At 38.7% G+C, this 16,107-nt stretch overlaps 1 protein-coding gene across 1 annotated transcript; it reads left to right on the forward strand.

The window, feature by feature from the left end:
• Nucleotides 1–13,258: 13,258 nt before the first annotated feature.
• LOC134448866 (heat shock 70 kDa protein-like) lies at nucleotides 13,259–14,857 on the forward strand. The gene is made up of 2 exons (XM_063198542.1): nucleotides 13,259–14,023; nucleotides 14,470–14,857. Exons 1-2 carry the CDS (start codon nucleotides 13,259–13,261, stop codon nucleotides 14,725–14,727), a joined length of 1,023 nt encoding a protein of 340 aa, XP_063054612.1. The 3' UTR covers nucleotides 14,728–14,857.
• Nucleotides 14,858–16,107: the final 1,250 nt, after the last annotated feature.

Raw genomic sequence — 16,107 nt, forward strand, 5'->3', positions numbered from 1 at the left:
CCGTAGATAAACTTGTTAGCCTACAGTTCAAAGGGGTCGCCGACAGTGCCTACGCTGCGCACCACCTGCAAAACGTAACGGATACATTATTTGCCGTCCAATTGTAGGCCTAGCCTATGCTATGGATAGGGGGTACTGTTAGGCTGCTGTAAGTATTTTAGGTAGCCAATGTAACATGACGCAGGGAGCAGTCCCGAAGCTAGACATTTATCGTTCTCAATTTCCTCCACAGCTGAACGCAAGGCGGTTTCCGCCTCTACTGTACAGATATGGCCTGGATCTCACGCAGACCCTCGTACATTTTCGCCCATATTCGATGCACGAGGGTGAAAATGCGAGAATGCACGTGGGTCTGCGTGAGAGCCAGTCTAGGATTTCCTACTAACATAAAACAATCAGCGTTCACCGACCACCTCCAGTATGCAGCCGCGACCCCTCGTTTAGAACTGCAGTGGGCTATAGGACTACTGTAGGCCTAATGCTTCTCTTGTTGTCTGGCCCCGGGGCCCACATAGTCATAACTTGTCCCTGGCTAAAGTGAGTTGTCAGTTAGGACAGGAATAAACAAGGGCCATGTAGCTACCTAATTGGCCAGAAGAAAGGAGATTGATTAACCCTATCCAGACTGGGGGGGGGGCTAAAAGTGCCCGCACCAACTTTGATGTTGTATAATTCCTTAACGACTTAAGCTACGACTACGAAACTTTGTGACTTTTCCTAACATTTAGTTGGCTACAGTTAGGTACCGAAAAATTAGGTTTATCATTTTTGCCGTTGCCATGGCAACGGTTTTCTGACAGGTATGTCTGACCAAAAATCACTTTACCATATCTAAGACGCCATATTTTTTCATATTTTTTAGTTTTTTTCCATTAGCATCAGCCAACTTTGTGAGCATCTAAGTGGTTTGAAGCATAAAATCATTAAAATTTAAGTGCATTACCTAAATTTGTTGGAAAATTCATTATGGCGATATTTTGGGCATAATAACATAATGATGTCATAATGACGTCATAATACCAGATAATTACACAAAAATTATGTCATTCATAGATGATCATATGTAGATCATCTCCCCCAAGTTTCGTAGTGATACTGTATTCCGTTCATGAGTTATGAGGGGGGGGGGGTCAAAAGAGCCCCCCCCCCAGTCCCGGGAATGCCAAAAAAGCCCAGTCTGAATAGGGTTAAAGATGAGGCCCATGTTTGATGGAGACAGCAAAGGTCAAGTTCATGTTCATCATAATTTCAGTCACAGGAAAATGGTAGCCTAACTGAAAACAAAAATACTATGCAAACATGGGATTGTGAAAATAAAAATGAATTTCATTTAATGTGTTTCCATCTTTATTGTAAAGGTGTAATTGACATTATCCCACATGGCAACATCGAAAAGCAATGTAGGCTAGGCTACTGTGTGATATTAAAATATATATGATACATGAAGTCACCTCTCCCCACACTGACACATATTCATAAACCAGCTTTATTCTGCAAGCCTAAAGTGGACTTCCACCGTTGGCTTCAGAAACACCCCATCCTGAATGTAAGAGAAACTATCTAATTAAAATCAGACGAGGGCGCTACTGGTCTCTTTTTAGCCTTTCGTACGGTGAATTTCCATGTTCACACATACATGAGGACAGACGTCCACAGAAAAAAGCTGACTAATATCTTTTGGTAAACGCGCTGGCCTCTCTGATCATGACAACACGAATATCTATTGCAGTATTCTTCAGGCGAATATGCTGTAGCCTTACGCAAGCTATTTCAAAGCGCATGGAATTCGCAGCCTACACAGAAATTGAGTCTAACTTTAGAGTAGGCCTAATTGGTTAAAAAAAAAACAACCAATCAGCCTGTATGAAATGAATTGGTAAACTAAATAGATAATGTTTGTGGTTCGAACCGCATAGATCTTATGATGAAGATTTCATGTTTCTAACTGCAATTTAGGATACATTCCAACACTACAACTACAACGGCACAATTCACGCGAGGGCACAATTTGACGGCACATTTCACAAAACATGCCTGCTCAACAATATTGAGTCGGACCACGTAGCAGAGTTTTGGATAGCCGCTTGTCTTCACCAGAACGTACTGGAACAATCGAGGAGCTGGTAGAAGTTCACTTTCAGGAGCCCTATCTCGCGCCAGTCGTAAAGTGTTCACGAAAAAAATGTGGGAAATTCTGGGGGAAATTCTAGGCAGAATGTACAAGGACGTGGTGAATTCACGATATTGCCCGTGTTTCGTGGTTGATTTACGGTTTCAGTCTCGTGGTTGATTTACGATATGCATTGAAAACTACGTGGTTGATTTACGATATGCATGCGTTGGCATTTGCGTTGGCATTTTTGCACAGGGGCGGGGACGGCCGCGACAGAACCAGAACCAGGGAACGGCAGCTTTTGTGATATGCACCGGAATTCTCATCCGCCTTGTACAGGGTACAGTAACTACGTGGTTATCCTGCAGCCAGAGTCATGAATGGCTCTGCCTGCAGCCTGTCAGTCGAGTTTGAGCTACAGAGAATTGACCAATCACTGTTCGTTTTGCGACAGAGATTTGCCAGGCAGCTACAGAGATTTGACCAATCGCGTTTCGAGTTGCGACAGAGATTTCAGTGCACTCCGCGTCAGTTACAGGCCGACGAAACGACAACACAAGCGGGACTTTTCAAAAGTACTGGATGGATTTTACTGCAGCTATCACTCAATTGACGGTAAGCTTTCGATGTAAATGCTTAAATATACATCTCGTTTGCTTTACAACTTGACTTTCAGTCGGAGAGCAAACATTTAACCACCTCGGGACAACCAACTAGCTCATCTGGCTAATATTTTAGCTTCAAGCTAACGGAACTCACTTCGTAATTTTCTGTTTATTTCAGACGTTGTGTTTATTTGTCACACTGTACAGTACAGTACTAAGTTATGGGCAGACAACGTGTAGGTAAGATGTTAACATGACAAGGGTGTTGAACATTTCTTCTTTTGAAAGCTACACGAAGGCAATGGCAATAGCAATTACACTAAGGGCTTGCTTCCACTCGTTTTAACAAATCTTTGTAAAGCTAAACGTGTTGACAAGTCTTTGCAACGATACGCAGATGTTGTGATTGCTTGCTTTACATTATTGATGATGTTCGTCACGAAGCCATTAAGCAAATACCTCTTATTAATCACTACGAGGGGCTAGCTAGGTTTGCTACTCGTTTGAAATATTCTAAGACTGTTATGATGACAGTCGGAGGTTTGATTGCTTGTTTTACCACGATACGATCATGAAATATGTTGTATTTACCCCATACAAGTTACACACTGGGCCAATACGTATGTTGTAAACAACGATTTCTTCCTGTGGTGTGTTGTGCATGTCTGTGTGAACTGAACTGTCATTAGTGTTTCCACAAGGTGAATAGAATAGCAGCCTGTGTAATCATCATACAGATGCAATGATATTCAAAGCTTCAATAGTGCACACAAAAACAAACAGAGGGTGTACAGTAGGCCACATTTGCACAGTGGTGGCCCCAACCCCCGGGGGGGGGCCCCAAAAATTTTTTTTTGGGGAAAAATTTGGGGGGGGAGGAAAAAAAGGGGGGGAAAAATTTTTTTTTTTTTTGGGTTTTTTTTTAAAAATTTTTTTTTTTTTTTTTTGGGGGGGTTTTGTGTGTTTTTGGGGGGGTTTTTTGGGGGGGGTGTTTTTTGGGGTGGCCCGTTTTTGGGGTTTTTTTTTTTTTTTGGGGCCCAAAACCCCCCCGGGGTTTTTTATTTTTGGGAAAAAAAAGGGAAAAAAAAAAAACCTTTTTCCCAAAAAGGGGGTTTTTTTTGGGGGAAAAAAAAAAAAAAAAAAAAAGAAAAGGGGGAAAAAATTTTTTTTTGTTTTGGGGGTTTTTGGGGGGTTTTTTTTTTTTTTTAAAAAAACAGGGGGTTTTTTTTGGGGGGGGGTTTTAAAAATTTTAAAGGGGGAAAAAATTTTTTTTTTTGGGTTTTTTTTAAAAAATTTTTTTTCCCTTTTTTGGTTTTTAAAAAAAAAAAAAATTTTTTCCCAAAAAAAAATTTTTTGGGGGGTTTTTTTTTTGGGGGTTTTTTTTTTGGAAAAAAAAATTTTTAAAAACCAAAAAAAAAGGGGGGGGGGTTGGGGTTTTTTTAAATTAAAAAAACCCCCCCCCCCCCCTTTTGGGGGGGGAAAGGAAAATTTTTTGGGGCCCCCTTTTTTCCCCCGGGGGGGGGGTTTTTGGGGTTTGGGGGGGGGTTTTTTAAAAAATTTTTTTTCCCCCTTTTTTTTTTTTGGGTTTTTTTTGGGGGGACCGGAATTGGGCCCCCGGGGGGGTTTAAAAATTTTTTCCCCCAACCTTTGGGGGGGAAATTTAAAAAAATTTTAAAGGAAAAGGGGGGGGGGGGGGGAAAAAAAAAAAAGGGGGGGAAAAAAAAAAGGGGGGGGGAAAAAAAAAAAAAAGGGGTTTTTTGGAAAGGGGGGGAAAAAGGGTTTTGGGGGGGAAAGGGGTTTGGAAAAAGGAAAAAGGGGGGGGGGGAAAAGGGGGAGATTTAAAAAGGGGGGAAAAAAAGGGGAAAAGGGGGGGCCCCAAAAAGGTTTAAAAGGAAAATTTTTCCCCCTTTTTTGGGGGCCCCCGGGGGGGGCCCCCCCTTTTCCCTTTTCCCCTTTGGGGGGGCCCCCCCCAAAAAAAATTTCCCCCGGGGGGGGGGGGGGGCCCGGGGGCCCCAACCCCCTTTTTGGTTTTTTTTTCCCCCCCAAATTTTTTTTTGGGGGGGTTTTTTTTTTAAAAAAGGGGGGGGGGTTTTTTTGGGGGGGGTTTTTTCCCCCGGCCCCCAATTAAAAATTTTTTTTGGGGGTTTTTTTTTGGGGGGGTTTTTCCTTTTTTAAAAAAATTTTTGGGGGGGGCCCCAAAAACCCCCTTTTTTTTTTGGGGGGGGGGAAAAAAATGTTTTTTTTCCCCCAAAAAAAAAACCCCCCCCCCTTTTGGGGGGGGGTTTTTTTTTTCCCCCCCCCTTTTTTCTTTTTTGGGGGGAGAGAATTTTTGGGGGGGGGGAAAAAAATTTTTTCCCCCCCGGGGGGGAAAAAAATTTTTTTCCCCCAAAACCCCCCCGGGGGGCCCCAAAAAATTTTTTCCCCCCAATTTGGGGGGGAAAAAACCCCCCCCCCACCCCCCTTTTTTTTTACCCGGGGGGAAAACCCCCCCCGGGGCCCCCCGGAAAAAATTCTTTCCCAAAAAGGGGGGGGTTTCCCCCAAAAAAAATTTTTAAAAAAAAAAACCCCCTTTTGGCCTTTAACCCCCCTTGTTTTAAAAAAATTTTTTTTTTTAACCCCCCCCCCCCAAATTTTTTTTTTTTTTTGGGGCCCAAAGGGGGGGGGGGGGGGGGTTTTTTTTTTTAAAAGGTTTTTCCCCTTTAAAAAATTTTTTTTTTGGGGGTTTTCCCCTTTTTTTTTTAAAAAAAATTTTTTTTTTTGTTTTTGGGAAATTTTTTTAAAAAATTTTCCCCCCCCTTTTTTTTTAATTTTGGTTTTTTTGGGGGGGTTTCCCTTTTCCCCCTTTTCCCTTTTTTAAAAATTTTTTTAAAAAATTTTTTTTTTTTTTTTTTTTTGGGGGGGGGTTTTTTTTTTTTTTTGGAAATTTTTTTTTTTTTTTTTAAGTTTTTTTGGTGTGGAATTTTTGGAAAAAAATTTTTTTTTGTTTTTTTTTTTCCCCAAAAAAAGGAAAAAAATTTTAAAATTTTTTTAAATTTTTTTTGTTTTTTTAATTTTTTTTTTTTTTTTTTTTAATTTTTCCCCTTTTTTTGTTTTTTTTTAACTTTTAAAATTTTTTTTTTTTTTTAAAAAAATTTTTTTAATTTTTTTGGTTTAATTTTTTCCCGGTTTTTAAAAAAGGGGAAAATTTTTTTAAAAAAACCCCCCCAAAAAAAAAAGGTTTTTAATTTTTTTTGGGGGGGGTTTTTTTTTTCCCCCAAAATTTTTTTTTTAAAAAAATTTTTTTTTTAAAAAAATTTTTAAATTTTTTCCCCCTTTTTCCCCCAAAAAGTTTTTCTTTGGCCGAAAAATTTTTTTTTTGGGTTGGAAAACCCCCGGGGTTTTTTTTTTTTTTTTAAATTGGAAAGGGGGGAAAAAAAAAAAAAATTGGTTTTTTTTTCCCAAAAAAAAACCCTTTTTTTAAAAAAAAATTTTTTTTTTTAAAAAAACCCCCCCTTTCAAAAAAAATTTAAAATTTCCCCCCTTTTTTTTTTTGGGGAACCCCCCTTTTTTTTTTTTTTTTTTTTATTTTTTAAAGGGGAAAAGGGGGGAAATTTTTTTTAAAAAAAAATTTTTTTTTTTTAAAAAATTTTTTAAAAATTTTTTTGATTTTTTCTTTTTAAAAAAATTTTGGGTTTTTTTAAAAAAATTTTTTTTTTAAAAAAAAAACTTTTTTTTTAAAAAAAAAAAAAAATTAAAACCCCTTTTTTTTTTTTTCCCCTTTTTAAATTTTAAAAAGGAAGGGCCTTTTTTGGTTTTAAAAACCCTTTTTTTTAAAAAAAAAAAACCCCCCCCCCTTTTTTTTTTTTTTAAAAAAAAAGGGGGGGAAAAAGCCTTTTTTTTTAAAATTTTTGGTTTAAAAAATTTCCCCCCTTTTTTTTGGGGGGGTTTTTTAAAACCCAGGGGTTTGGGGGAAAAAAAACAAAAAAAGGGGGGGGGGTTTTTTTTTTTTTTTTTTTTTTTTGTTTTTTTTTTTTTTTTTTTTTTTTTTTTTTTTTTTTTTTTTTTTTTTTTTTTTTTTTTTTTTTTTTTTTTGTTAAAAAAAAAAAATTTTTTTTTTTTTTTTTTTTTTTTTTTTTTTTTTTTTAATTTTTTTTTTTTTTTTTTTTTTTAATTTTTTTTTTTTTTTTTTTTTTTTTTGTGTTTTTTTTTTTTTTGAATTTGCGATTTTTTATTTTTTAAAATTTTTTTTTTTTTGTTTTTTTTTTTTTTTTTTTGTTGGTTTTTTTTTTTTTTTTTTTTGGGGGGGGGGAAAAAAAAAAAAAAAAAAAAATTTTTTTCCCTTTTTTTTTTTAAAAAAAGGGGGGGGGGGAAAATTTAAAGTTTAAAAAACGCCGGGAAAAAAAAAAATTAAAACCCCAAAAAACCCAAATTTCCCCCCCAAAACCCCCAAATTTTTTTTTTTAAAAAAATTTGCCCGGGTTTTCCCCTTTTTGGGGGGTTTTTTTTTTCCCCAAAAAATTTTTTTCCCGGGGGTTTTTGGGGGTGGGTTTTTTTTTCCCCCCCCCCCCGGGGTTTTTAAAAAAAAAAGGGGGGGGGCCGGGGGGGAAAAAAGGGGCCCAAAAAAAAGGGGGGGGGGGGGGTTTTTCCCCGGAAAACCCCGGGGGAAAAAAAACAAAAAAATTAAGGGGGGGGGAAAAAAAAAGGGGGCCCCCCCCCAAAAAAAAATTTTTTTCAAAATTTTTTCCCGGGAATTTTTCCCTTTTTGGGTTTTAAAAAAAAAATTTTTTTTTTTAAAAATTTAAATTTTTTTAAAATTCCCCAAAATTTTTAAAAACCCAAAAAACCCCAAAGGGAAAAAAAAAAAAATTATTTAAATTTTTAAAGGGTTTTTTTTTTTTTAAAAAAACCCCCCCTTTTTTTCCAAAAGGGGGGGAAAGGAAAAAGGGTTGTTTTAAGGGGGAAAAAAAATTTTAAATTTTTTTTGTTTAAAAAAACCCAAAAAAATTTAAATTTTTTAACCCCCCCCTTTTTTGGGGCCCCCCCCCTTTTTTTTTTTTAAAAAATTTTTTTCCCGGGCCCAAAAAAAACCCGGGGGCCTTCCCCCCAAAAAAAAAGGGGGGGGGGAAAAAAAAAGGGGGGTTTTAAAAAAAAAAAAAAAAAATTTTTTTTGGGAAAAAAAAAAAACCCGAAATTTTTTTTTCCCCCAAAAAAAAAAAAAAAAACCCCGGGGGGGGGGAAAAAATTTTTAAAAAAACCCCCTTTTCCCTTTTTTTTTTAAAATTTTTTTGGCCAAATTTCCCCCAAAAATTTTTTTTTTCCCAAAATGGTTTCCCTTTTTTGGGGGAAAGGAACCCAAAAGGCCGGGGGAAAAGGGGGGAAAAAAAAAAAACCCCCCCCTTTTTTTTTGGGGGGGGGGGGAAAAAAGGGGGGGGGGGGGGGAAATTTTTTTTTTCCCTTTTGGGGGGAATTTTCCCCCCCTTCCCCCCCCGGGGGGGGGCCCCGGGTTTTTTGGGAAATTTAAAGGGGGGGGCCTTGGGAAAAAGGGTTAAAAAAGGGGGAAAAATTTTGGGGCCCCCTTTTTCCCCCCCGGGTTTTTTTTTTTTGAAAGGGGAAATTTTTAAAAACCCCAGAAACCCCCCCCGGGGGGGGGGGAAACCCGGGGGGAAAAAATTTTTTAAAAAAAAAAGCAAATTTTTGGGGGGGGGGGCCCCCCAAAAAGGGGCCCAAAAAAAAAAAGGGGGGGAAAAAAAACCCCCGGGGGGTTTTTTTCCCCCCCCGGGGCCCCCCGGGGGGGGCCCCCCCCCCGGGGGGGGTTGGGTGTGGGAAATTTTTGGGAAAAGGGGCGGCCGGGGGCCAAGCCGGGCCCCAAAAAAAAAATTTTTTCCCCAAAAACCCAAATTCCCCAAAAAAACCCCAAATTTTTAAAAGGGGGGGAAAAGGGGGGGCCCCCCCCAAAAAACCCGGGGGGTTTTTTTGGGGGGAACCCCCCCCGGGGCCCCCCTTTAAGGGGTTTAAAGGGGGGGGGAACCTTCCCGGGGGTGGCCCCAAAACCCCGGGGAAAAAAAACCCCCCCCAAAAAAAAAACCCCTTAAAAAAACCCAAAAAACCCAAAAAAAAAAAAAACCGGGGAAAAAAAAAAAAACCCCCCCCAAAAAAAACCGGGGGAAATTTTAAAAAAAAACCCCCGGGGGAAAAGGGGGTTTTGGGGGCCCCCCAATTCCCCTTTAAAAATTTGGGGGGGGGTTTTTTTCAAAAAAGGGAAAAAAAAAAGGGGCCCCCCCCCCCCCTTTTTAAAAACCCCGGGGGGGGAAAAAAAAAAAACGGGCCCGGGAAAAAACCCCCAAAAAAAAAAAAGGGGGAAAAATTTGGGGGGGAAAAAAAAAAGGGAAAGGGTTTTAAAAAAAATTTTAAAAATTTTTGGGGAAAAAAAAGAAGGTTTGGGGGCCAAAAACCCCCCTTTTTGGGGGAAAAAAATTTTTTTTTTTTTTTAACCAAATTTTGGGAAATTTGGGGGTTTTTTTTTTTTTCCTTTTTTGGTTTTTTTTTAAAATTTTTTTCCCAAAAAATTTTTTGGGGGTTTTTTTAAATTTTTCCCCAATTCCAATTTTCCCCCCCCAAAAAAATTTAAAAAAGGGGGGGGAAAAAAAAAAAAATTTTTTTTTTGGGGTTTTTTTTTAAAAAAAATTTTTTTTTAAACCTTTTGGTTTTTTTTTTTTAAATTTTTTTTTAAAGGAAAATTTTTTCCCTTTTTTTCCCTTTTTTTGGCCCCAAAAAAGGAAAAAGGTTTTTTTTTTTCCCCCCCCAAAAACCCCCCCCCCCCCAAAAAAACCCCCTTTTTTTTTTTTTTTAAAGATTTTTATTTTTTTATTTTTTTCCTTTTTTAAATTTTTGCCCCCCCCCCCTTTTTTTTTTTTTGGGGGAAAAAATTTTTTTGGAATACCCCCCAAAAAACCCCCCCAAAAAAAACCCCCAAAAAAATTTTTTTTTTCTTTTTTAAAAAAAAAGGGTTTTTTAAAACCCCCCTTTTTAAAGGGGTTTAAATTTTTTTTTTTTCCCGGGAATTTTAAAGGGGTTTTTTAAAAAATTTTTTCCCCCTTTTTTGGGAGGTTTTTCCCCCTTTTCCAAAATTTAAAAAACCCCCAAAAAAAGGGGAAAAAACCCAAAAAAACCCCCCCCCTTTTTAACCAAAAAAATTTCCCCCCCCCCAAAAAATTTTTTTTTTTTTTTTTCCCCCCCCAAAAAAAAACCCCCAAAATTTTAAAAAAGGTTTTTTAAAAAAAAAATTTTTCCCCCCCGGGAAAAAAAAAAAAAAAATTTTCCCCCCCTTTTTTTCCTTGGAAATTTTTTTTCCCCAAAAAAACCCCCCCCAAAAAAAATTTTTTAAAATCGCCCCCCCTTTTTAAAAGAAAAAAAAAACAAAAGGGGGCCCCCCCCCCCAAAACCCCCCCAAAATTTTTAAAAAAAAATTTTTTTTTTAAAATTTTTTTGAAAGTTCCCCCTTTTTAAAAAACCGGGGTTTTTGGGGGGGGTTTTTTGGGGGGGCCCCCCTAACCCCCCCAAAAAAAAAGGGTTTTAAAAAATTTAAAAAACCCCCAAAAGGGGGCCCGGTTTTTTTAAAAAAAAGGGGGGGTTTTTTTTTTTAAAAAAAAAAACCCCCCCTTTTTTTTTTCCCCAAAAAAATTTTTTTTAAAAATTTCCCCCCCCCTTTTTTGGGGGTTTTCCCCCCAAAAAAAAAACCCCAAAAAAAAAAAAAAAAAAAAAAAAAAATTTGGGGAATAAAAACCCCCAAAGCCCCCCCTTTTAAAAACCCCAAATTTTCCCTTTTTTCCCCCCCCCCCCGGGTTTTTCCCCCAAAAAAACCCCCGGGGGGCCCAAAAAAAGGGTTTGGGGTTTTTTTTAAAAAAGGAAAAAATTTTTAAAAAGGTTTTTTTAAAAACCCCCCAAAAAAAAAAAGGGGGGGGAAAAAAAGGGCCCCCTTCCCCGGGGGAAAAAAAAAAAAGGTTTTTTCCCCTTTTTTGGGGGAAAAAAAAAATTTATTTAAAAAAAAAAATTTTTAAACCCCCCCCCCTTTAAAAAGGGGGGGGTTTTTTTTTTTTTTTTTTTTTGGGAAAAAAATTTTTCCCCCCTTTTGGGGGGGAAAAAAAAAATTTTTTTTTTGGGGAAAAAAAAAAAAAAGGGGAAAAAAAATTGGGAAAAATTTTTTTTGGGGGTTTTTTTTTTTTCCCTTTTTTTTTAAAAAAAAAAAAAAAAAGGGGGGGGGGGCCCCCTTTTTTAAACCCAAATTTTAAAAAGGGGGGCCCCCCCCAAAATTTTTTTTTTAAAAAGCACCCCCCCCTTTTTTTCCCAAAGGGGGGGGCCCGGGCCCCCCCAAAAAAAGGGGGTTTCCCTTTTCAAAGGGGGGGAAAAAAAAAAATTTTTTTCCCCCAAAAAAAAGGGCCCCCCCCTTTTTAAAAAAAAATTTTTGGGGTTTGGGGGGGGGGGGGGGGGGGAAATTCCCTTTTTAAAAATTTTCCGGGGGACCCAAATAAAGAAATTTTTTAAAAAAAAAAATTAAAATTTTTAAAAATTTTAAAAAAAAAAATTTTTTAAAATTTTTTAAAATTTTGGGGGGTTTTTTGGGGGAAAGGGGGGGTTTTTTTTGGGGGGGGAAAATTTTTTGGGTTTTAAAAAAAAAAAAAAAGGGAAAATTTAAAAAGGAAAAGGGTTTTTTGGGGGGGGGGTTCAACCCCAAAAAAAAAAAAAGGGGGGGTTTTGGTTTTTTTTTTTTCCCCCCTTTTCAAAATTTTTTTTTTAAAAAAAAGGGGGGGCCCCCCCCCTTTTTTAAAAAACCCCCCGGGGGGTTTTTTTTGGGGGAAAAAAAAAAAAAAACCCCCCCCCTTTTTTTGGCCCCAAAAAAAAAAGGAAAAATTTTTTAAAAAGGGGGGGGCCCAAATTTTTTTTTAAAAATTTTTTTTTGGGGGAAAAAAGGGGGGTTTTTTTTTTTTGGGGGAAAAGGGGAAAATTTAAGGGGGGGGAAAAAAAATTTTTTAAATTTTTTTTCCCAAAAAATTTTTTTTTTTAAGGGGTTTTTTTAAAAAAAGGGGGTTTCCCCCCAAAAAAAAAAAATGGTTTTCCCCTTTTTTTTTTTTTTTTTAAAAAAAAAATTTGGGGTTTTTTTTTTTTTTTTTGGGGGGGAAAAAAGGGGGAAAAAAAGGGGGAAAAAAAAAATTTTTTTTTTTTTCCCCAAAAAAACCCCTTTTGCCCAAAATTTTTTTTTGTTTTCCCCTTTTTTTAAACCCCTTTTTTTTTTTTCCCCCAAAAAAAAAAAAAAAAAACCTTTTTTTAAAAAAAAAGGTTTTTTTTTAAAAAAACCCCAAAAAAAAAAAAATTTTTTTTTTTAAAAAAAAATTTGGGGCCCCCCCGGGGGGGGGTTTTTTTAAAAAGGGGTTTTTAAAAAGGGGGGAAAAAAAAACCCCGGTTTTTTTTTTCCCCCGGGGACCCGGGGGTTTTAAAAAAAGGGGGGCCCCAAAAAAAGGGGGGCCAAAATTTTTCCAAAATTTTTTTTAAAATTTTCCCCTTTCCCAAAATTTTTTAAAAAAACCCCCAAAATTTTTTTAAAAGGGAAAAAAAACCCTTTTTTTGGGGTTGGGTTTTTTTGGGGAAATTTAAAAAATTTTTTAAAAAGGGGTTTTAAAAAAAAAAAATTTTTTTCCCCTTTTTAAAAAAAGGGCCCCCGGGAAATTTTTTTTGGGGGGAATTTTTTGGAAACCAAAAAATTTCCCCGGGGCCCCTTTTTTTGGGGAAAGGGAAGGCTTTGGGGGGGTTTTTTTAAAAAATTTTTTTTTGGTTTTTTAAAAAAAAATTTTTTTTTTTTTTTTTTAAAAACCCCCGGGGCCTTTTCCCTTTTTTTTTTTTTTTTAAAAAAAATAAAAAAAATTTTTTTAAAAAAAAAAAGGGTTTTCCCCGGGAAACCCCGGGGGGGTTTTTTTTAAAAAAAGGGGGGGGGAAAAAAAAGGGGGGGCCCCCCCCCCCGGGGGCCCCAAAAAAACCCCCCCTTTTTGGGGGAAAACGGGGAAAAAACCAAAAAACCCCCGGGGGCCCAAAAAATTTTTTTTTGGGGGGGGGGGGGAAAACCCCCAAAACCCCTTTTTTTTTTTTTGGGGGGGGGGAAAACCCCCCCTGGGGGGGGAAGGCCCCTTTTTTAAAAAAATTTTTTTGGGGGGGGGAAAAAAAACCCCCGAGGGCCCCCCCCCAAAAAAGGGGGGCCCCCCCTTTTAACCCCCCCCCCCCCCCCCCGGGGGGGAAACCCCCAAATTAATCCCGGGGGTTTTGGCCCCGGGGAAAAAAGGGGGCCAAGGAAAAAACCCCCCAAAAATTTTTTTTCCCCCCCCCCCCCTTTTTTTTTTTTTTTAAAAAAAGGTTTTGGGGGAAAAAAGGGAAAAAAAATTGTAAAAAAAAAAAAAAAAAAAAAAGGGAAAAATTTTTAAAAAAAAAAAAATTAAAAAAAAAAAATTAAAAGGGGGAAAGGGGGGAAGGGAAAGGGGAAAAACCCCCCCCCCCCAAGAAAGGGGGGCCCCCAAAAATGAACTCCGACCTGTTCAGAGGAACACTTGAGCCTGTGGAGAAAGCCATGAGAGATGCCCGACTGGACAAGTCACAGATCCATGATGTTGTCTTGGTGGGTGGTTCCACAAGAATCCCTAAAATCCAGAAGCAGCTCTCAGATTTCTTCAATGGCAGGGACCTGAACAAAGGCATTAACCCTGACGAGGCCGTGGCCTATGGCGCTGCAGTTCAGGCTGCCATCCTCATGGGTGACAAGTCTGAGAACGTCCAGGACCTGCTGCTGCTGGATGTGGCCCCACTGTCTCTGGGCATTGAGACGGCCGGAGGAGTCATGACCGCCCTCATCAAACGCAACACCACCATCCCCACCAAACAGACCCAGACCTTCACCACTTACTCAGACAACCAGCCAGGTGTTCTCGTCCAGGTGTATGAAGGAGAGAGACCCATGACCAAGGATAACAACCTGCTGGGCAAGTTCCACTTGACAGGTATCCCCCCAGCCCCACGCGGCGTGCCCCAGATCGAAGTGACCTTTGACATCGACGCCAATGGAATCCTCAACGTGTCAGCTGTGGACAAAAGCACAGGCAAAGAGAACAAGATAACCATCACAAACGACAAAGGCAGGTTGACCAAAGAGGAGATCGAAAAAATGCTGCAGGAAGCCGAGAAATACAAAGCAGAGGATGACGTTCAGAGGGAGAAGATCACCGCCATCAACTCCCTGGAGTCCTACGCCTTCAACATGAAGAGTAGCGTCGAGGACGAGAACATGAAGGTAAGGTATGTCGTGTGGTGATGAGTGAATGGCAGGTTGAGACAATTGCTTTGCATATTGTATATGCCTTACTATTTTTTTCCTTGTTGTTATACCAGTTGCCTATTCTGTACCATGGACCCCGTCTCATAACAAAAGCTTTTACTTAGCTTCGTTTGGAAGCCATTTTCTTCATTCTGATAAACTTTTTTTTATTTATCACAGTTAATTGATGGATAAATAATGGTACGAAATAAAAAGAGAGAGAAGTCCGCTGCAACCAGGATTTTTTGCTCCCACGGATTTTTTCTGTGACATTTCCTTTTATCTGGCTATTTATTGGTCCTGCTCCCAGGTCAGACATTTGGATGTGCAAGCTTTTACCTAGGCTACAACTTAAATAATGGTGCGAATAAATAAATAAATCAATAAATTAACTCAATCATTCATTGATTCATTCATTCAAGGACAAAATCAGTGAGGAGGACAGGAAGACGGTGGTGGAGAAGTGCGACGAGGCCATCTCCTGGCTGGAGAGCAACCAGATGGCTGACAAGGAGGAGTTTGAGCACCACCTGAAGGAACTCCAGAAGGTGTGCAGCCCCATCATCTCCAAGCTGTACCAGGACGGAGTGCCATCGGGCGGCTGTGGCTCTCAGCAGGCCCGCACTGACTCCAGCTCTACCAACGCCTCACAGGGCCCCACCATTGAGGAGGTGGATTAGTGCTGTAGAACAGGGCTATTCAAATGGTGGCCCTGGGGCCCTTGGATGGCAAGATTCTGGCCCCCCACAAGCCCCTTGAAATATGGAATCTTTCGGAATTTAGAGATAAAAGTATGGGTTCCGTATGGAGCTGAAACGGGACATGGGACGTTAAAATGCAGGAAACTACATCTAAGAAATGCAAAACTTTCTGGGGGAGGACCACCAGACCCCCCACTTCAATGAACTGTTCTGTCCTTTTTTCATAGACAGTTGACAACGACAATACATACATATGTACTGTTCAGCCCATTTACTGGGTGGAATTTGGAAAATTGGCCCTCGTTGAGATTTAATTGAATAGCCCTGCTGTAGAGGTTACAGAGAAGTCCCATAGCTGTGAGGACTGCATCAGTTGAGGCAGGCAGCAGCAACAAAGTGACAGATTCTACAAAAAAGGAATAAATAATAAATAATATTAGATTTAAATCTGTTTTAAAAAATAAAACATTGGATGTTTTTATTAAGAAAATGCTCTCTACCATATCATCCACCACGGGCTGGATGTAGTATACAATCAGCCAAGCAATAGCTACATCCCTGGCGTAGCTAATTTCCTGGAAATGTCTTATTAACAGAAATGCACTCTTGTTCACTCACTATGATTTCTTCTAAATTGTATTTTGTTGTTCCTCCAGTTCTTCAAGATTTTTAGGCTAGACTTATAGTATCATGATGTTAATGTTTGCATATTTTCATTAACATCCATCTACTTACATCAGTTTTATCAGTTGTGTTACGTAATCTAATAGTAATGAGGCTTTTTAGAAATTGTCAATCTGTTTTCTTTTAACTTCGTAAATAAAATGTGCCTATTAAAAGGATTCTGTCATTTTCATCCTTGCTTGTCTAAAATAGTACCTGCAAAAATATCATGTAAAGTTACATTATTATTTTCCACCTTCAGAATTGTTGTCAAATCTAAAGTTACATATACATGTGTATGATTTTATAGGCTTAAGCCTACATGAAAAAAAATATTAACAAACAAGATGGCATAATACATTGAGGCCAGTCAACAAAACACTATGTATGGTATGATGCATGATGCATTCAGGGAAGTCAACAGGGGGGAACAAAGGGGTCAGTGTTCCCGGGCCCAGGGAGAGAGGGGGCCCCAGAATTGGGTTCTCATTACATTGTATAGATTGGGGGGGGGGGGGGGGGGCACGGACAAAGGTGGATGTATGAAGCCAGTGGTTCCCAAATTGGGGAGTAGGGGGACATGGCAGGAACATGGCTGTAGCCAGGAATTTGAAATAAGGGAGGCCCATAGTGCACGCACAGCGCGCCATACATTTTTTAAAGGTCCACTGTGTAGGATGTTGCCCGGAGTATCTA

This window comes from Engraulis encrasicolus, chromosome 1, assembly GCF_034702125.1.
Source record: "Engraulis encrasicolus isolate BLACKSEA-1 chromosome 1, IST_EnEncr_1.0, whole genome shotgun sequence".
Lineage (NCBI taxonomy): Eukaryota > Metazoa > Chordata > Actinopteri > Clupeiformes > Engraulidae > Engraulis > Engraulis encrasicolus.